At 54.9% G+C, this 21,007-nt stretch overlaps 3 protein-coding genes and 1 pseudogene across 7 annotated transcripts in view; 2 read left to right on the top strand and 2 right to left on the bottom strand.

The window, feature by feature from the left end:
- The window catches only part of SLC27A5 (solute carrier family 27 member 5), a 14,649-nt gene extending 10,487 nt beyond the window's left edge, over window positions 1-4,162 (bottom strand). For all 3 annotated transcript variants that reach the window (XR_004264266.1, XM_032263325.1, XM_032263326.1), the window contains exons 1-3: window positions 2,791-4,162; window positions 2,228-2,437; window positions 1,377-1,535 (exon numbers count right to left, since the gene is read on the bottom strand). Coding sequence is in view for 2 of the 3 variants with exons in the window: in XM_032263325.1 (XP_032119216.1) it covers window positions 1,377-1,535; window positions 2,228-2,437; window positions 2,791-3,478 (1,057 nt within the window). In the remaining variant the exon portion in view is untranslated. The remainder of the gene's footprint in view (window positions 1-1,376; window positions 1,536-2,227; window positions 2,438-2,790) is intronic.
- A 1,801-nt stretch (window positions 4,163-5,963) lies between these two features.
- The window catches only part of ZBTB45 (zinc finger and BTB domain containing 45), a 21,332-nt gene continuing 6,288 nt past the window's right edge, over window positions 5,964-21,007 (bottom strand). The window contains exons 1-4 of one of the 3 annotated variants that reach the window (XM_032263327.1): window positions 12,045-12,123; window positions 8,742-10,022; window positions 6,332-6,745; window positions 5,964-6,293 (exon numbers count right to left, since the gene is read on the bottom strand). In XM_032263327.1, coding sequence (XP_032119218.1) covers window positions 6,489-6,745; window positions 8,742-10,020 — 1,536 coding nt within the window. In that variant the 5' untranslated portion in view covers window positions 10,021-10,022; window positions 12,045-12,123 and the 3' untranslated portion in view covers window positions 5,964-6,293; window positions 6,332-6,488. Of the gene's footprint in view, window positions 6,294-6,331; window positions 6,746-8,741; window positions 10,023-11,930; window positions 12,124-21,007 lie in introns of those variants that run through there. The other 2 variants (XM_032263328.1, XM_032263329.1) reach the window with 2 other exon arrangements.
- LOC116539993 (vegetative cell wall protein gp1-like) lies at window positions 11,415-13,442 on the top strand. Its single transcript, XM_032263296.1, has 3 exons — window positions 11,415-11,532; window positions 11,878-12,465; window positions 13,314-13,442. Exons 1-3 carry the CDS (start codon window positions 11,415-11,417, stop codon window positions 13,427-13,429), a joined length of 822 nt encoding a protein of 273 aa, XP_032119187.1. The 3' UTR covers window positions 13,430-13,442.
- On the top strand, window positions 20,450-20,963 carry LOC116540025 (annotated as a pseudogene).

The raw sequence follows: 21,007 nt of genomic DNA, 5'->3' as shown, positions 1-21,007 counted from the left end.
AAAAAAAAAAAAAAAAAAAAAAAAAAAATGAGCTGGGTGTGGTGGCAGGCACCTGTAATTCCAGCTACCTGGGAGGCTTAGGCAGGAGAATTGCCTGAACTGGGAGGTGGACGTTGCAGTGAGCCAAGATCATGCCACTGCACTCTAGCCTGGGCAACAAAGCCAGACTCTGTCTTGGAAAAAAAAAAAAAAAAAAAAGCCAGGTGTGGTGGCACATGCCTATAATCCCAGCTAATCAGGAGGCTGAGGCAGGAGAATCATTTGAACCCACAAGGCGGAGGCTGTGGTGAGCCAAGATCATGCTATTCTACTCCAGCCTGGGCAACAAGAGTGAGACTCTATCTAAAAAAAAAAAAAAATGTTGGGCTCGATGGCTCATGCCTGTAATCCCAGCACTTTGGGAGGCCAAGGTGGGTGAATCATGTGGTCAGGAGCTCGAGACCAGCCTGACCAACATGGTAAAACCCCGTCACTACCAAAAATATAAAAATTAGCCGGGTATGGTGGTGCATGCCTGTAATCCCAGCTGCTCAGGAGGCTGAGGCAGGAGAATCGCTTGAACCCGGGAGGTGGAGGTTGCAATGAGCTGAGATCATGCCACTGTACTCCAGCATGGGTGACAGACTGAGATTCCATCTCAAAAAAAAAAGAAAAGAGGCCGGGCGCGGTGGCTCAAGCCTGTAATCCCAGCACTTTGGGAGGCCAAGGTGGCTGGATCATGAGGTCAAGAGATCGAGACCATCCTGGTCAACATGGTGAAACCCCGTCTCTACTAAAAATATAAAACATTAGCTGGGCATGGTGGCGCGTGCCTGTAATCCCAGCTACTCAGGAGGCTGAGGCAGGAGAATTGCCTGAACCCGGGAGGCGGAGGTTGTGGTGAGCCGAGATTGCGCCATTGCACTCCAGCCTGGGTAACAAGAGTGAAACTCCATCTCAAAAAAAAAAAAAAGAAAAAGAAAAAGAAAAGAAAAAGAGCAAGCTATGGAGAGGTCCCCATCTAAATTCTGAATCAAGTGTCCAGAAAGCCCTGTAAAGTGCCTGGGAGCGTTCCTACTCCATCTCCCCCTGGGCCATGTCACAAATCTGGCCCAGCATCCCCATCATCTCCTGAGCACCCCACCTTCCTTGGATGCCTGTGACCATCACTCATATCCAGTCGTGTCACCTCCTGACCAAAGCACAGCCATTAGGGACTGTGTGGGTGTCCAAGTTTCTGTCTGTGTGGCCCTGGTACGCATGGAAGGATGTCCCTTCTCAAAAGTGAGAACGCAGAGTGCTGGGTAACCTGCAGGGTCTTTTTACCTTGACAGCTCTTCCCTGACACTTACTCCAGTAGTCCTGTAGATTGGAGGGATCCTCAGAGGTGGGCTTACCAAGATCTAAGCAGCCGAGGAACCCGAGGACAAGTCCTATCACGTGGTACAGAGGCAGGACCGTGTAAACCACATCGTCAGCTGTGGCCCCACACAAGGACAGCATCTTGCTCATCTGCAGTACCCGCTCATGCGTGAGGATGGCTGGCTTCGGGAGGCCTTGAGGTGAAGGCACAGCAAGGGTAAGGTGGTGAAATGACAGCATGGAGAGGGGCCTGACCAGAGGGATGGATCTCCAACAGGCAGGCCTGCACTGGGGTTTGAGGCTGTCAGAGAGCAGTCAAGTATAAGTATTTGAGGTTGGGTTCACAGGCTGAATTTGAACTGAGAGCAGTATGTCAAGACCAAAGGTTTCAGTGGCTGTTTACTGGACACAGGAAGAATTCTGGCATTGATCGTTCAGATTATACTGGGGGTCAGAGTTCAGGCCAAATGTCAAAATCAAGGTGGGGCGCAGTGGCTCATTCCTTTAATCCCAGCATTTTTGGAGCTTGAGGTGGGCAGATCACCTGACGTCAGGAGTTTGAGACCAGCCTGGCCAACTTGGCAAACCCCTATCTCTACTAAAAATACAAAAATTACCCAGGCATGGTGACACATGCCTGTAATCCCAGCTACTCAGGAGGCTGAGGCAGAGAACTGCTTGAACCCGGGAGGTGGAGGTTGCAGTGAGCTGAGATCACGCCACTGCCCTCCAGCCTGGCCGACAGAGCGAGACTCCATCTCAAACAAACAAACAAAAAAACAGAGGGTAAAGTGGTTTCAGAGGTCAACATGGAGGCACAGGTCAAGTGTGGGGTCAGGTCAGCCTGAGTTCAGAGGCTGGTGCCAGGGCTGATGGGCACCCTCACCAGTGGTCCCTGAGGTGTAGATGAAGAGGGCAGGGCTTTGCCGTGTGATTCCAGCACGCAGGTCAGCAGGCACTGGGTGGGAGGGTGCCGCATCCAGGGCCGCTCCCAGAGTCCCCACCCCTGGTGTAGGGGATGTATGGCTGAGGTAGAAGCAGCGGATGTTCTCGGCCTGCAGCTTGGGAAGGATCTCCTCCAGACTCTCCCAGAGGTCTGCAGGGATGGGTCAGAGTAGAAAAAGAGGCAAGGCTTACCTTAGAGGTCACAAGGCAGGATCTGAGACCCACAGACATAGGCAGAGGAGCAGCTGGCAGAGAAAAGCGTCCATGTTGTTTGGTAAAGAATCCCATCGTTAGTTATTTTTGGTCAAAAAGGATTGAAATAGCATTGTGGGAAAATTAACCTCTGGTGACATGTGAACTACTTTCTGCTCATAAGTCTTGATTCTAACTGCCTGTGAAAGTGGGTGGGTGGGAGCAAGGGCCTCTGCCAGTCCCAGCAGGACCCCTGTCTTATGGCCCCAGCCCTCGCCCCCTTCCATCCCCCACTGGCTCCAAGGCCCTCACCTGGGTCAACCACGAGCACCCGGGCCCCAGAACTCAGCACAGAGTGCACCAGGGGTGTCCCCCGGCCATGTGGGTTGATCCAGGCTGTTGGGCAGCCCAGCTTAGCCAGCCCGAGCCACACACACAGGGCTGGAACGGCCTGGGAACCCAGCACCAGAAGGGCAGCAGGCTCCCTGGCACGCAGGCTCGCAGGGCCACCCAGCTCAGTCTTCAGGGCCCATGCCGCCCGGCAGGCCCGGGCTTCCAGCTCGCCGAGAGTGACTGCGCCGGCCCCAGGCCCAGTCCACACCAAGATTGCCTTGCCAGGCTGTGCTTGTGCTCGTCGCTCGAAGGCATCTACAAAGGTATAAGGCGGCTGTCGGCCTAAGCATGCCCTGACATTCAGGCCCAGGTGGAGGATCTTGGCCAAGAAGACCACATCAGCCGGCAGCCAGCGTAGCCCCGGGGGCAGCCGTGCTGGCAGCAAGGTTAGTGCCAGGGCCGCAGCTGCCAGGCTCAGCCCATGGGACACCCAGGGGCTGAACCAGGGCCGTGCTAGCATGGCCAGGCCAAGTAGCGCGCAGCACGCAGGATCCCCCAGGAGCCAGCGCAGGGCCACGGCCATAGCCACTGGCCACACTGGCTGCCCCAGGCCCCAGAGCAGGAGCAGCAGCAGCAGCAGCAAAGCCAATCGTCGCCTGACACCCATGGTACCAGCTCCTCCACAGGAGCAGCAGCTGTCGAATGTTCAGGATCACCCCTGGCTTCTGAGTAGCACAATGGCTCCTCCCCAGGGGTGGTGGCCCTGGCACTGCTGACAGTGGCTGCTCATCTCCCTAGGACTTTGCCCCCCGCCCTTCTCTACATGTTTGTTTGCTCTGCATGGTCTTGTGTATGGCTCCAGCCCCTCTCTGCCTGCTTGCCACCCTCATCAGCCTGAGGCGGGAGATAGGAGCAGGAAAACAGATTTTCCTTCTTAGGTAGAAGCAAACTTCCCTGAGACCTTACCCCTTCCCGTGGAACTGCTCTGCAAGTTTCATAAGTTTATAGATTCTTGTATTCTTATTCTCTATAGCTGATAACTGTAAGTTTCTGTTTTCCATATGAGCAATGCAGGTCAGTGTGTGTGACATGTCTAAGCAGGCCTGGATTGCAGCCATCCAGGCCCCATAGCGAAGGATGCAAGATAAGCCGTGCAACCGAGATACAGGTCATCTGGGCCGCACAGCAAGTCACGTGTAAGCTTGAGTTATAAACCTGTCATTGTTTGATGAATTGCCTTTGTTCTGCTCCTGCATTTTGTGTATAAAAGCCAAGCCCTATCTTCGTTCGACGCTCCGTTTTTGGGATTTTTTTTTTTTTTTTTTGAGACAGAGTTTCACTCTTGTTGCCCAGGCTGGAGTGCAATGGCGCCATCTTGGCTCACCATAACCTCTGCCTCATGGGTTCAAGTGATTCTTCTGCCTCAGCCTCCTGGGTAGCTGGTGTTACAGGCATGTGCCACCATACCCCAGCTAATTTTTTATTTTTAGTAGAGACGGGGTTTCTCCATGTTGGTCAGGCTGGTCTTGAACTCACAACCTCAGGCGATCCGCTCACCTCGGCCTCCCCAAATGCTGGGATTACAGGTGTGAGCCAACGTGCCCGGCCTGGGATGCCAATCAGCCGAGCAGGTGTGCACCTTAATAAAATCCTCCTGTTTCACCAATTGGTCTCTCTAGGCTCCTGATTCCCACAACAAGCCCCCTCCTTCTTTGCCAGGTGTGACCCCTTTCCATCACTGGCCTCTGGGCTCCCAGGTCTCTGCCCCTTGGGCCCCACCACTAGCCTCCTTCCTGCTGTTCTGCCTGCCCCATGCCCCCTCCAGGGCTGGCATCTGCTTCCCTTCCCTCCCCTCCTGTCCCTTCTGTGTACCAGGCACCCAGAGCACAGAAATCCCTGCCCTTGGGAAAACTCCAATCAGGCTAAACAAAAGCAACAGGACAGCAAGGTGGACCCCTCCCCAAGCACAGCCTTTCTCACTGGGAGGTCCTCCTGTGGCACCCACTTAACCCTTGGGGAGAGGGACTCAGCCAGGCTTAGCCCCTTGTCCCATGATGCCAGGAATTGTAGCCTCCTGCCAGGCATACAGCAAGTGGTCAGTAAACAGAGGAACACTTGCATTGCCTGGATTCAAACCCAGCTCTGCCCCCGACCCATGTGCTGGCTCTGTGACTCTCTGCCCCACCTCTGGCTTTGATGAAGATGGAGTCCTGGGATTCAGGAGACTGAACTCTGCCCATGATGCACAGTTGGATCGTCAAAGCCCTGGTCTCTTTTTTTTTTTTTTTTTCTTTGAGACGGAGTTTCACTCATGTTACCCAGGCTGGAGTGCAATGGCGCGATCTCGGCTCATCGCAACCTCCGCCTCCTGGGTTCAGGCAATTCTGCCTCAGCCTCCTGGGTAGCTGGGATTACAGGCACGCACCACCATGCCCAGCTAATCATTTGTATTTTTAGTAGAGACGGGGTTTCACCATGTTGACCAGGATGGTCTCGATCTCTTGACCTCGTGATCCACCCGTCTCGGCCTCCCAAAGTGCTGGGATTACAGGCTTGAGCCACCGCGCCCGGCCAAAGCCCTGGTCTCTCATGTCTAGGAGGCAGTCTCAGAAGGTCAACCCAGAGGAGCTGCCATTGGCCTAGGAGTCTGGCAGGTCAGGCTGGGGCATGGCCCTCCAGGCCGCACCCCACTCCACCAGCTCCAAATCCTTAGGGCAGGGGACCTGGGCTAGGAGCCACTAATGGCTGAAGAAGGGTGGGGGCAGAGTGGCTGCTCTCTGCACTGGATGCAGGAGCCTGGGACATTGGCTGGCCACTAGCGGTGGTGTCCCCAACTGCCCTTGGGCTCCCCACAAGTAAGGTGCTCAGCCATATCCATCAGAGTCGGGGAGGGGAAGCCCACCTCAGATGTGGCCTGCCTGTCTTCCTCCCCACAGGACCAAGGGCTTCAACAGAACCAGGTCCCGGTTATGTATGCAGCGCACCCTATCCTCTACAGAATAGAAGTCCGAGATGGCAAAGTCATCCTGTCCCTGCCCAGGAGAGCCTGTGGGTGGCATGGATGCCGCCCAAGAACAGGGACACTAAGTAAGCCCTGACACCCACAGCTTGTCTATGAGGGTAAGGGGCGCACTGATCCAGGTGCTCACAGCTTCGTGGTTTAGGCCCCATGGCCTACAGTCCTTTATTTGAGTGAGGGTCCCGAGGCCCAGCCTTCATATATGATGGGTCCACTTGATCCTCCTTAGGTGCCCCATGAGGGAGTGATAGCTTGAGTACGGAGCCAGGGACCTCACCCAGCCCAACAGTGGGGCAGGGCCCTGGACTCAGCCCCAACCCCACCCAGAAGAGGGCGGGGCGAGAACCGGGAGTCAAATCTTGGGCCGGGTCCAAGGGCCTGAGCGACTGGTTTAGGCTGAAAATGGTCTAGTTCTCAGAGGTGGTTTGGTACCTAACCAGTCCCAGTTCCAGCCCGGCACCACCTGGAAGGTTCAAGTACGTGGAGAGGAGTAAGGCAGACTTGGGCCCTGGTATGGAGAAAGGGGTGAAGGGAGAGAGACGATCTGGGTTCAGAAGGGAGCGTGGCCTAGTGGCGGGAACCACGCGTCCCGCAGCGGGCGTGGGCGATTGTGCCAGAGGCCGCGGATCCACCGTGGGCGAGGCCAGGCCCAGCCCCATCAAGGCGCAGGGTGTGCGGCCAGGTGGCGCTCCAGCAGTGCGCGGTGCGAGAAGACCTTGCCGCAGGCAGGGCAGGGTGCGCGCTCTGGCCGGTGAGTGCGCATGTGCACGTTGAGCGAGCTCTTCTGCGTGAAACGTTTGGCGCAGACGGCGCACTGGAAGGCGCGCACGCCGGTGTGCGTGACCATGTGCTTGAGCAGGTAATCACGCAGCGAGAACGATCGCCAGCACACGGCGCACTGGTGCGGCTTCTCCCCTGAGGACGACAGGGCGGGCCGCAAACGCAAGTCAGACTCTACAGCTCCCTCCCCAATCCCACCCCACCCCCACCCCGGGCGCCTGGACCTGGCAGGGGCTCCCCTCCACTCCCCAACCACCACCCTGGCACCCTTTGTCTGTCAGGGAACCCTCCCCTCACTATGGGATCTTCCTGTCCAGCAGGGACACCCCCTCCTCTCCAGGACCTCCCTTCACGTTCGGGCTTTCCCACCCTTTCCTGGCAGAGACTCCCTTTCTGTCATCCTGGGACAGGACTGACAGGGCTCCCCTAAATCCAGCAAGTACCCTGCCAGCAGGGAACCCAGCCTGTCTGGAACACTTGCCCATCTGGACTGCCCACTGGGATCTCCTCTACCCTCAGGGACCCTCCACCTCAACCCCCACCCATCTGGCACAGGGAGCCACTCGGCCTGGCCCCCCTCACCCATGCCCATAGAGCCTTCTAAACTCAGTCTGACAAGGCCAGTGCCCTTTCATAAGGAGGGACCTGGCCATATCTGCCGCTTTCCTGGGGGAAACCGCCGTTGCCCAGAACCCCTGCCTGCTAGCCACTATAATGTCCTTGGTGTGGTAGAGCTCCTCATTCTGGGTTAGGGGAGGAGAGGCAACTTGGGTCTGTCCCTAGATTCATCAGGTGTTAACAAAGTGCCTATCTCAACTAGGCACGATGGCTCTCACCTGTAATCCCAGCACTTCGGAGGCTGAGGCGGGCAATCGCTTGAGGCCAGGAGTTCCACACCAGACTGGCCAACATGGCGAAACCCCATCTCTACTAAAAATACAACAATTAGCTGGGTGTGGTGGTGCACGCCTGTAATCCCAGCTACTCGGGAAGCTGAGGCATGAGAATCACTTGAACCTGGGAGGCAGAGGTTGCAGTGAGCCAAGATCGCACCACTGCACTCCAGCCTGGGCAACAGAGCAAGACTTGGTCTCTCAAAACAAAAAATCCCTCTCTCAGTGGCAGAGGACTTAAAGACAATGCCTGCCAGGGGGTCCTCCAGACTAACCAGGCCCAGGCATCTGGCTTAGATCACACATCACCCTACTCCCTTATTTGCAGGCCCCTGGCTTCTCCCCATCGTCCCCAAGGCAGCCAGAGGTGATTTTAAACTGACATCTCAGTCACTCCCCAGGTGAGACCACCATGGCTTCCCCACCGCTCACAGGAAATCCCAAGTTCCAGCCCCTGAAGAAACCCCCCTCACTCCCACTGTGGTCTTCCAGCCAAATTTTTGCTTTTTCTGACAATGCCCAGCAGGCTTCTGCTTTCCATTCGTTTGTCCTCCGTCTCAGCCCCCAGGGAGCATGCCTACCACATTCCGCAGTACCATCCTCACACTCCTTACCTCTCCGACAGCCCTGCAGAGCAGCCTCCCTGACACAGCCAAGGTCTGAGGGAACCTCCCCACAGCTTTCGGGGCCTGTTCACTGCAGTTGAGGGGTCCCCACACTGCAGCCATGTTTTCCTTCTCCTGCCCCAATCTCAAGAGTTCCTGGGGCCTTCATCCTGCCACCTCTCTAAGGGATTTCTACCATGGCCCAGTAAGTCCACCCTCCCTTTCTGCCAGCTCACAACGGGACTGCTGGCAACCAGAGAGACACAGGAGGCTCCTTGGGAGCATAGTTTCCCAGCCTGGCCAGGACCCCCTGCCAAGGCTCCATCCCCATCACGTGCATCCCAGACTGCTAAAGGCTCCACCACCACCCTTCTGAATGCTAGGATAGGCTCCTGCTTCCCAACCCAGCCTCAGGATCCCCCTCCACAGAAGCCACTGCCCACTGTTGCAACATAGCGGGGCTTTCCCCTCCCCGACATGCCTTGCACTTGGGGGAAGTCTCAATTTCCAGACCCCCTGCTACCCAAAAGTAACAGAACAGTGCCAATGCCCTGTACCTAGTGCTCAGTTCCCCCTCAGGTTTAACTCCAATGAGAGATTGATTGCTCCCTCTCCTCTCCCGCCCTGGCTCACCCGAGTGGATGAACATGTGCTTGGTGTAGTTTTTCCGGGAGCTGAACGTCTTTCGACAGTGGCTGCACTCATAGGCAGGTGGCTCGGCACCTGGGGTGCGAACAGGGGTGCCTGAGGGGGCTGTGGTGGGAGCAGCAGAGGGAGCTGGGGCCTCCCCCAGCTGAGTGCTGGGTGCTGCCTCCGGCTGGAGTGTGGAGTAGAAGGTGGGTGGGGGCGCAGGGGCTGGCCCCGATGGTGCTGAAGGGGGTGGTGCAGGTGGCCCAGGAGCACCCAAGTGAAAGGGAAAGAGTGCGACGGGTGGCCCTGGGGTCTTCACACCAGGTGGGCGGGGTCCAGCCAGTATGCAGTCGGGCTGGACAGGGGTCTCGGTTGGACAGCCTTCAGGGACAGCGCCATCCTCTTCATGCCAAGTGGATACATAGCTGTCTGGAAATACATCTTCAGCTGCCCCAGCTCCCCGAAGAAAATCCCTCCCAGCACCACTGTAGTCAGCTAGGCCAGTGGGTGCAGGGGGCTCCTCACACGCGCTGTCAGCAGCAGCAGTGAGGAAGCTGGCAGCACAGTCTGGGAAGGAAGGAGGTGCCTGGCCCTCACCCGGGCCGCCACCTTCGCCGTCCTCGCCATCGGTCTCATCGTCAGTTTCCTCGTCATCGTCATCACCTCGGTCGTCAGGGGCCGCAGACAGTGAGGTGTCAGCATCAGGCCCTTCGGCCTTGGCAGGTGTCGGGGGAGCAGGCAGCTGCAAACGCGCTGGCTGGCGCTGCTTACGGCTGTGCGCGACACCAGGATGCCCCGGGGGACGCGCAGCCAGCAGGTGGCGCAGGCGGTGACGAAGCTGCGCAGGTGCGAGTGGCGGGGGCACAGGAGTGGGCAGGGGCGCGGGTGCAGAGGTGCCCGGGGCTCGAGCGCGTGCGATAATTTGCGTGCATTCGTCGATCACCGTCTGTATGCGAAGCACCGACGCAGCCGTTAGCACCTGCAGAGCTTCACCCTGTGCCACAACAAGCGAACCGCTGTACAAGAACTCGACTAGCTGTCGCACCGTCTGCGCGGGCACCACCGGAGGCACACGGATCTCTGAGTGGCCCAGCAGCAGCTTGTCTTGGAAGAAGGGCGAGCCCGCTGCCAGTACGCAGCGGTGGGCACGGAGCGAAGCTTCACGAATGCGCACAGTCACATCGCAGAAGTGCCCACCCAGCCTCTGCCCATTGAGGGTCTCCAGCAGAGAGCGTGAGAAGTTCTGCAGGTGTATGTGGTGCACAGCCTCTGCAGCCGCCATCTGCACAAAATAAGAGGGGGGCAGGGAGAGGTCAACTGAGGACCCTCCTCTGTCCCAAAGTCCCTTTCCCCTCCCTCCTTATTGCAGGACAGGACTCAAGAGTGCACCACACTCCCAGGCCTCCCCAACCCATCCTTCCCCAGCTGCCTTTCACAGCTCCCATTCTCAACACAGGACACTCCAGCACTCCCCCCTCCCCCAGCTCAGCCCTGGCTAGACCCTCTACAATCCCCCACCACCACGCAAAGCCTAGCACACCCCTAGGAGAGGGTATTGGGGATATGAGAGATCTCCCCTCTCCTGGCCTCGCTCGCTGCCCCCAAAAACGTTCACGGCTTGGCCTACTCTATCTTGACTTACCCACCCACCCCACCCCGATTCCAATAACCCTAAGCCTTCCCATGTGCTCTTCCAAGAGGGCAGCCCTGTGTGTAGAAGAGGCCAGGGACCCCCATCCCAGCTGGCTAATCTGCCTCACCCAGAGTAGACCTTGCTCTCTACCCGGCTAGCTTCCCCTCCTCCTCCACCCCTGCTGGCAGCTCCATTTGTTTTCCTTTAGCCACATCCCCCAACATGACACCCTGTGCACATGCAGGACTGCTGCCTCAGGAGGTCACCTTAACTAGTATATAGAGGCTTTTGCAGGAGTGGGATGGCACGACCTGCTTCCTGGGCAGAGTGGTTCTGGATATGCCTGGTCACTAAGGGCTGAGGGTAAAAGGTTGGACATTACCTTGGCAGATGTCCCAGGGAAACCAGTACATGGTCCCTGGCAGACCCTAGCATAGCAGGCAGGGAGGTGCCTCCCACAGCCCCAGCTTTCTTGCCAGCTCGATGGAACCTGTGGGGCCCAGAGTGTGGGTGTGGCACAGAGAGAGGAAGTGTGGAATGAGCAGGGTGTGTGACTGGAAAGGTAATGGAGCAAGCGGGGACACGGCCCAGCATCGGGCACCAGAAAGGGGCGGGAGTAGTCCTCAGAGGACGCTGGAATCTGAAGAGCTCTGCTACTCCTTCCATCAAGCAGGTAAACCCGGGGTCCTTCGACCTGTTTCCCCTTCTCTCAAACAAGGGATGAGAGATTCGGCTCATCCCGCACCCAGATTGCTCACACCTCCGGTCTAAGGGAGAAGAGTAGGAGCTCTGGACTGTGACATCCGTATAGGATCCACCAGCCTGTCTCTCCCTTGGGGTCACAAAGCCCCAGAGTGGGCTCGGCTTGATGCTGCCCCTACACCCTCGGGCTCTACTGGGGTCTCAACATTCAACCCCTCTGCCTCCTTATGCCCAGTCCGCCGTCCCTCTGCTCAGCCAGACGCCTCCCTTTCTTGCATGCCCATCTGACCCTCGGACCCCTGGGAGCACCTCCACTGCGCGCTTCCCGCCGTCCCGGACGGATGAAGAAACGCGGCTGGTCCCTCGGCGCCCTCGCCTCCCTGTCATTCTCCACACGGCGGCCAGAGGGCGCCCTTCCAGACTGCGGATCCGGACACAGCACCCCGCCCGGAGCGCCCCGTACAATGCCCCAGAAAAGCCAGGCCTGTGCCCTGCAAAGACGAACTCGGCAGGCAGCACCGCGCCGTCCATGTTCACCTGGCGCCTGAGCGGCTCCTAATCCGCGTCCGGGCGATGGGGACGGAGACTTGCGCATCAACCGCGGGCCTGGATCCCTCCTTTCCCGTCCCGCCCCCGGCGGGCTGAGTCCTCAGTCCCGGCCCTGCAAGGCCCGCCTGGACACGGCAGAACAAAGGCCCGCCCTCGGACCCGGCGCCGCACTCCCGCCACGCGTTCGCCGCGCTGTGTGCTTTCCTCCGAGCGCGCTCTCCCACACTCCGCCCCACCGCCTGCGCCCCACCTAAGCCCGAAGCACCCCTGTGACCCCGCGGCCGCCCCCGCCCTCGATCGCGCCGTACCCCGGTCCTGCAGCGCCCCCTCGCGTTCGCAGCGTGCGCGCCACACGGAGCGCAGGTGCCTCTCCCCTGGCCCGCCCCAGCCTCCTCCGCAGCCCTGTGGCAGGGGGTGCCCGTCCGACACCTCTTCAGGCACCAGGCCCGGCCGTGGCCACCGACTCCAAGGCCGCACTTCCGGGCCGCGACGCCGACGGAACCGAAGCCCGCGGCCGCGGCGGCGCTGGGGAGACCCTAGGCCGGAGCACGTTTCCGGTATTTCTATGGCGATCAGCTCCCGCCAGTCCGCACTGCGGCTCTCCTCTTAGTCGGAACCGAAATCGAAGGGGCTGGGGCTGCCGCGACGCGAGGAGTCTCTGGACCGGAGCACTCTTCCGGCGTCGCCCAGGAGATCGTGCGTGTGGCGGGGCCTGCGCGGTCACTCCGCGAACGCCCTGTGATGGAGAACCAGAAGGCAGTTCGCGGCGCAAGTCACCAACCTCTTCCGGCCAGTTTAAACCCCACTGCGAACCGGGGAAGCGGCCTTATTCCCGTGACACGGGTGAGAGCTGAATTTAGGTCTCGCTCCCTGGCCGTCAGGAGGCGCAGACGAGCTACTCCTACCACACACAGTCCCTCCAGGCCAGCCCGCTGTGGGTGGGATAGGGGAGCAGACCCCCACCTCGGCCTTGGCACCTTCTGCTACAACGCAGACAGGAACAGACAACTGCTTCACCCTGCTCTGTGTCTCCCTTGAGCTAGACCTTGTGAGATTCTGGGACATTGCAAGTTAATCTGGTATGGGGGACAGAATTCTGACAATGGCCGCCTCCAAGATTCCGTGCCCAAATCCCCAGAACCTGTAAATAGGATCATCTCACCTATGAATAGTTACACTACACGGTGAAAGGGTTTTTGCAGACAAGTCTAATAATTAAGGTTAATCATTGGCTGATCTTAAAACAGGAAGTAGGAGAGGGTTCCAGAGGCTTTCAAAGTAGAGAGGTCCATGAGAGGGAATGCAACAGCCAGCAACAAAACAGACCTCAGTCCTAGAAGTGCATGGAACTAGATTCTGCCCACAACCGGAATGAGCTTGGAAGCAAGTTATTCTCCAGAGCCTCCAGATAGCAGCTCAGTCCATCCCACACCTTGATTTCAGCCTTTATGAGACCCACAGAAGACCTGCTTGGGCTTCTGACCTATGTAATGGTGAGCTAATAATTGGATATTGTTTTAACCGTCGGAGTTTCTGGTAGTTTGTTACAGTAACAATATAAAACAAATACATCTGCTGAGACCCAGGGCCTCCACACAGAGTCCAATAAATGCCACTATTTGTTTCCCATCTGATGAACGCATTCCTCACATTTCCCACTTGCTGAAAGCTTCATTTCTGTGCCTTCCCAGCCTTTTTCAGGCCACTTCGTGATCTCATTCCTCAGGGAGCAGTTCTCACTTCCCCTATCTCAGAGGACAGAGGGGACTCAGGAGTGAAAGAGGGAACCAACTGTCCAAATGCATGACTAGAACAAAGCCTCCAGAAGAGAGACAAGGTCAGGATGCCTGTCCCTCACCCAGGGCAACTACTGGGTTGCTGTGTTATAGATGTGGTATTTGGAGGTCGGGGGAGGAAAATATGTGCCAGGTGGGAAACCTCATTAAAATACAAGTCTAATAGCCAGCCATCATTGTCTTTTTTCAGACTCACACCATGGCCTTCTGGGCCCACTAAGTCTGCTTTCACTGGGCTGAGTTTTGGGAAGAGCATAGGGTAGTTGGGAAGGTGTACGTGAGGGCTTTGAGGAGGGAGGGTGGCCCTCTCTTGGGCAAGACAGATGAGTGAACCTTGGGCTGAGTAGCAGGATTGCAGTGTGTTGAGGGAGGGAAAGCTATGTCCCATTAGCATGTTTAAAGGGCTGTAGGGAAGACAGTGCACCTGGTGGGGTGGCAAATGCAGGAGTCCTAGTAGGAAACAATAGCTGCTCTGACAGCAGGGAAGAGCAGAAAGGAACAGATTCAGGGTAGGAAAGAGATGACACAGGTGGCTTTATTTTTTATTTATTTGTTTTTTTGAGACAGAGTCTCCTCTCTGTGGTCCATGCTGGAGTGCAGTGGTGCGATCTCTGCTCACTGCAACCTCCACCTCCCAGGTTCACGTGATACTCCTGCCTCAGCCTCCCTAGTAGCTGGGATTACAGGCACACACCACCACGCCTGGCTGATTTTTGTATTTTTAGTAGAGACAAGTTTTCACCATGTTGGTCAGGATGTTCTCGAATTCCTGATCTCGTGATCTGCCCATCTCAGCCTCCCAAAGTGTTAGGATTACAGGCGTGAGCCATAGCGCCGGACATCAGTGGCTTTAGAGGAAGTCTCAGCCCCAAGGGATGGGGCCTGGAGGATTAGGGCAAGATAGGGGTGAAGACCTGGCCCAAGAAGCTCGGAAGGACATAGGAAGAAGAAGCCCAGACCCTGACCTTTCTCAGGCAGCCAAGGGAGGTGAGAGCCTCAAGTTATTTTGCTTTTCTCTTTTAAGATCATACTATATCTGGCATTTCTCCCCATGTTATCCCTCCCCACCCCCCACTGTCTCTCCCCTACCCCACCAACAGCCCCTAGTGTGTGATGCTACTCTCCCTGAGTCCACATGTTCTCATTGTTCAACACCCACCTATGAATGAGAACATGCAGTGTTTGGCTTTCTGTTCTTGTGTCAGTTTGCTGAGAATGATGGTTTCCAGATTCATCCAAGTCCCTACAAAGGACAGGAACTCATCGTTTTTTTTTTTTTTTTTTTTTTTTTGAGAGACGGAGTTTTGCTCATGTTACCCAGGCTGGAGTGCAATGGCGCGATCTCGGCTCACCGCAACCTCCACCTCCTGGGTTCAGGCAATTCTCCTGCCTCAGCCTCCTGAGTAGCTGGGATTACAGGCACGCACCACCATGCCCAGCTAATTTTTTGTATTTTTAGTAGAGACAGGGTTTCACCATGTTGACCAGGATGGTCTCGATCTCTTGACCTGGTGATCCACCCGCCTCGGCCTCCCAAAGTGCTGGGATTACAGGCTTGAGCCACCGCGCCCGGCCTCATCGTTTTTTATAGCTGCATAGTGCTCCATGGTGTATATGTGCCACATTTTCTTTGCCCAGTCTATCATTGACGGGCATTTGGGTTGTTCTCTCTAAAGATCTTATCACAAGGCTGGGTGTGGTGGCTCATGCCTGTAATCTCATAATCTCAGCCCTTTGAGAGGCTGAGGCAGGCAGATCTCCTGAGGTCAGGAGTTTGAGACCAGCCTGGCCAACATGGTGAAATCCCGTCTCTACTAAAAATAAGAAAAATTGGGCAGGTGTGGTGGCTCACACCTGTAATCCCAACAGTTTGGGAGACCAAGGCGGGTGGATCACATGAGTTTGAGACTAGCCTGGCCAACATGATGAAACCTTGTCTCTACTAAAATTACAAAAATTAGCTGGGTATGGTGGTGGGCACCTGTAATCCCAGCTGCTTGGGAGGCTGAGGCAGGAGACTTGCTTCAACCCAGGAGGCAGAGGTTGCAGTGAACCGAAATTGCGCCATTGTACTCCAGCCTGGGCAACAAGAACAAGACTCCATCTTAAAAAATAAATAAATACAAAAATTAGCCAGGTGTGGTGGTGGGTGCCTGTAGTCCCAGCTACTTGGGAGGCTGAGGCAGGAGGATTCCTTGAACCCAGGAGGCAGAGGTTGCAGTGAGCCAAGATCATGCCACTGCACTCCAGCCTGGGAGACTCCGCCTCAAAAAGCATATATATCTGTGTGTGTGTGTATGTGTGTGTATGTATATACATATGAACCCAAATACTTTATCACTGATTGTGGGGCATTTTAAGGAATAAACCTGTACCTGAGAACACAGGTTTAATAAGCTAGGGAGGGGGCAATGTGGCCTGCAAATATTAAAAACTCCAGGCTAAGCCTAAGGCCTGAGATGGGAAATGGCTGGCCATTGAGGGAAGACTGTGTGAGAGCACAGTGACCACAGATGTGAAGGGAGCAGAAGAAACTGAGCTCCAGGGTGACTGGGCCTCCTCAGCTGGCTAAGGCAGGGCCCCTCTGACAGCATGGGTCACAGAACAGACAGCTCCCACCAAGGAGTCTTCCAGGACCTCAGCTGTGCATGATTCCATCTCAGTCAGGGTCCCAACCTCCCTCCCTTCTCCATCCCTTCCAGGCCAGCTTTTCATCCAGGCTTCCCCTCTGTGGCAGTCACACTCAAGTCCCTGTGTCCACAAACCCGGCCACATCCTAGTTGGTTTGGATTGTGCCAGGTGTGGAATACAGGTCCCATGATCCATGCCCAGTGGTTGTGGGGGCATTTCAAATACTAAATGAGTATACCCAGGAGCAGGCACTAGGCATATACCTGCAGAAATCCTTCCTGGTACAAGGCAGATAGAAGTAGAGGCTAAGGAGTGGTCCCTAGAAAGGCAAATAGCAAGCAGTTAAGATCTTAAAACACTTGCTCTGAATAAGAGACCTCCTAAGCAGGCTTTGTAAGCAACAAGGCTGTTTATTCACCCAGGTGTGAGTGGGCTGAGGTCCAAAAAGAGAGTCAGCTCAGGGGCGTGGGGTAGGAGTTGATATTATAGATTTGGGGTAGGCAGTGGAAAGTTACAGAAGTTACAGTTCAGGGTGGTTTTTGCAAGCTGGGAGGGGTTCATAGGGTCTGGAGTCAGGAGGTTGACCAAGGTCATTACTAAGCCCAGTTGACTTATCAGTCGGGATGCGAATAAGGAACAGGAGAAGAATGTCTCAAAGTTAATTGGGTGCCACAGGGGTTGGTCATTCTTCCCTTTTGTGGTTTTCCAGTTACTTCAGACTTTCTATTTCCAGGAACTCATCTGGAGGTGTATGTGCAGGTCACAGAGGTTACCATGAAGTCCATAGTGCCATCAGTCAGCCTAAAAGAATTTACAGAAGACTCGAGCCCTTCTGATGGGACAGAGAAGACGTGGGAACCGTGTGAGGTGGGGAAGGGGCAGTGGCAGGATCCCTTCTATGCTCCAGAAAGTCCTCTGAGGCTGCAGCTTAGGGAGGGCCTGGAGGGAGGCCCAGCCCCAGGACCTGGTGGAGTTACGGAGGTGGTAGAAGCAATGCGTGGTGCCTTTGGGATTTATCAGAAAAGTAACAGCATCCAGACAGGTATTGAGGGCTATCAACAAAGGCGGTGGGGGTAAAAGAGAAAAGACTTAATGTGCTTTCATATGTAAAATACAAGGAAGAGCCGGGCGCGGTGGCTCAAGCCTGTAATCCCAGCACTTTGGGAGGCCGAGGTGGGTGGATCATGAGGTCAAGAGATCAAGACCATCCTGGTCAACATGGTAAAACCCTGTTTCTACTAAAAAAAATACAAAAAATTAGCTGGGCATGGTGGTGCGTGCCTGTAATCCCAGCTACTCAGGAGGCTGAGGCAGGAGAATTGCCTGAACCCAGGAGGCGGAGGTTGCGGTGAGCCGAGATCATGCCATTGCACTCCAGCCTGGGTAACATGAGCGAAACTCCATCTCAAAAAAAAAAAAAAAAAAAAAAAATACAAGGAAGAATATACTAGGAGTCCTGTGGACAGAGGCCTGAGAACTCAGGAAGGAGACCTAAACTGAAATAATAATCATGACACAACAACCACTGTTGCTTTTCCAGGGTCCCAGCACTTTGACCTGTACTGTGCACTTGGATTGATTTTGAAGAGTTTAAAAAACCCAAACGCGGGCCGGGCGCGGTGGCTCACGCCTGTAATCCCAGCACTTTGGGAGGCCGAGGCGGGTGGATCCCGAGGTCAAGAGATCGAGACCATCCTGGTCAACATGGTGAAACCCCGTCTCTACTAAAAATACAAAAAATCAGCTGGGCATGGTGGCGTGTGCCTGTAATCCCAGCTACTCAGGAGGCTGAGGCAGGAGAATTGCCTGAACCCGGGAGGCGGAGGTTGCGGTGAGCCGAGATCGCGCCATTGCACTCCAGCCTGGGTAACAAGAGCGAAACTCCGTCTCAAAAAAAAAAAAAAAAAAAAAACCCAAACGCTGGGTGTGGTGGCTCATGCCTGTAATCCCAGCACTTTGGGAGGCCAACGCGGGCAGATCACCTGATGTCAGGAGTTCAAGACTAGCTTGACCAGCACCGAAAAACCCCATCTCTACTAAGAAATACAAAAATTAGCTGGGCATGGTGGCAGGCCCCTGTAATCCTGGTTACTAGGAGGACTGAGACAGGAGATCTCTTGAACCTGGGAAGTGGAAATTGCGACAGCCTGGGTGACAGGAGTGAGACTCCATCTCAAAAAAATAAATACATAAATTAAATTAAAAATAAGGCCGGGTGCAGTGGCTCACACCTGTAATCCCAATGCTTTGGGAGGCTGAGATAGGCAGATCACGAGGTCAAGAGATGGAGACCAACCTGGCCAACATATTGAAACCCAGTCTGTACTAAAAATACAAAAATTAGCTGGGACTGGTGGTGCACGCCTATAGTCCCAGCTACTTGGGAGGCTGAGGCAGGAGAATTGCTTGAACCCAGAAGGTAGAGGTTACTGTGAGCCGAGATGGTGCCACTGCACTCCAGCCTGGCTAAAGAGAGAGACTCTGTCTCAAAAATAAATAAAATAGAATAAATGAATAAATAAATAAATAAACAAGAAACAGGCCGGGTGCACTGGCTCACCTCTGTAATCCCAGCACTTTGAGAGACCAAGGTCAGGAGTTTGAGACCAGCCAGGCCAACATGGTGAAACCCCATCTCTACTAAAAGTACAAAATTTAGCTGGGTATGGTGGTGGGCACCTATAATCCCAGCTCCTCCAGAGGCTGGGACAGGAGAATTGCTTGAACCCAGGAGGCACAGGTGGCTGTGGGCCGAGATCTTGCCACTGCGCTCCAGCCTGGGCAACGAGCAGAACTCCATCTCAAAACAAACAAGCCCCAAGAAACACAGGACAATATAGCACAGACTGGAGCATTGATTGTATACCATTCACATTATCAAATTACCAGTGTTCTTGTTTCGTTCTGGTTACAGTATACACACACAGAAAAATATTATTATTATTATTATATTTTGAGATGGAGTTTGGCTCTTATCGTCCAGGCTGGTGTACAGTGGCATGATCTCGGCTCACTGCAACTTCCACCTCCCTGTTTCAAGTGATTCTCCTGCTTCAGCCTCCCGAGTAGCTGCGATTACAGGTGCCTGCCACCAAGCCCAGCTAATTTTTGTATTTTTAGTAGAAATAAGGTTTCACCGTGTTGGCCAGACTAATCTCAAACTCCTGACCTCAGGTGATCCACCTTGCCTCAGCCTCCCAAAATGCTGGGATTACAGGTGTAAGCCACCATGCCCAGCTATCATTATTTTTTTGAGAGAAGGGTTTCACTCTGTTGCCCAGCCTGAAGTGCAGTGGTGTGATCACAGCTCACTGAAACCTCCTTTTCCTAGGCTCAAGGGATCCTCCCACCTCAGCCTCCTGAGAACCTGGGACTACAGGTGTGGGCCACCACATCCAGCCACAAAATTTGTTTTGAGTAAAGCTCTAAGGTGAAGGGGAAAGTCCCAACCCCCTATTGTGGGTCACCTGGATGGTTCCATCCCAAAAAGCCATAGTGAAGCTCTAGCTTCATCACAGGAAGTTAACACATCCACTGAAGCCAGGTTAAAATCGCTCTTCATTTAATCAATTTTCCTCTATTGCACCCCCTGCTCCTTGATGCTGTGCCCTGGAGTGAGGAATTCCACCACCCAGAGTAGGTGTAAGCCTGGCACCTCCTGTTTTGCGGCCCCAAGGGATAGCCTTTCCCACCTCCAGACACAAACTGTGTCATAATTTTCCATGTGCACAATTCAGTCATTTGTTGTCAGTCCATTGTGTGTGTAACCTTCACCACTCTCCTGTTTTAGAACATTACCATCACCCCATGAGATTGCTCAGCCCATTTACTGAGTGTCCACCCCTGTCCCCAATAATCTGTCATCACCGATTTGTCTGTTCTGTACATTTCCTGTCAGTGGAATCACACAACATGAAGTCTTGGTCCCTGCTCTCTCCAGCCCTGTCAGTTTGTCTCAGGCTCCTGTGCCACCTGGATGTTGTGAATTTTGTCTGGTCAGATTGTTCAGTGGTTCAGTGTTTTCCATTCAGGGGCGGCTAGTCTGAGAAGTGCTTCCCTACTAAAGTGGGCAACTGAGGCAGAACAGCCACCCAGCCCTGTTCTCCAAGCCATCTTCCTGCTGGACCCCTGGTGGCCAGGGCCAAAGTCCAGGAAGGATCCCCCCAGACTTGCCACACCCTGACTTTGACCCCTCCCTCTTTACAAGGGCTGCTCTCTGCTCTGCCTGCTTTGTGTTTAAGACATTGGGCCAGCCAGGCACGGTGGCTCACGCCTGTAAATCGAGCACTTTGGGAGGCCAAGGTGGGTGGCTCACCGGAGGTCAGTAGTTCGAGACCAACCATGACCAATACGGTGAAACTCTGTCTTAAAAAAAAAAAAAAAAACAGTAGAGTGCATCCTGGGTCGGCCTAGCCATGGCGTCTCGTGTCCTTTCCTCCTGTGTCCGCCGCCTGCCTGTGGCCTTCGCGCCGCTGCCCTGGGTCTCCATGCTGGCCGCCGCCCAGCCTTTTAGCACTGCTCTGTGCTCCGCGGGGACCCGGAGGAGGCCCGGGCCTTCGCAGCCGGCCTCGGTGCTCACGCAGGTTCCGGGTAGAGTTACACAGTTGTGCCGCCAGTATTGCGAAGCGCCCCATTTGACATTAGAGGGCATCCAGGACCGTGTTCTTTATGTACTGAAACTCTATATGACAAGATTGACCCAGAGAAGCTTTCCGTAAATTCTCATTTTATGAAAGACCTAGGCTTAGACAGTTTGGACCAGGTGGAGATTATCATGGCCATGGAAGACGAATTTGGTTTTGAAATTCCTGATTTAGATGCGGAAAAGTTAATGTGTCCACAACAAATTGTAGATTACATTGCAGATAAGAAGGATGTATATGAATAAAGTATCAGACCCTTTAGCTTTGTTGAGAGAGGACACAGATGATACTGATGAATGGCAGTGAGGACACAGT

This window comes from Sapajus apella, unplaced genomic scaffold (assembly GCF_009761245.1).
Source record: "Sapajus apella isolate SASKATOON/1434 unplaced genomic scaffold, GSC_monkey_1.0 scaffold135, whole genome shotgun sequence".
Taxonomy (NCBI): Eukaryota; Metazoa; Chordata; class Mammalia; order Primates; family Cebidae; genus Sapajus; species Sapajus apella.
The sequence above is the reverse complement of the archived record's forward strand: the minus strand, read 5'-3'. Positions and strand labels throughout refer to the sequence as shown.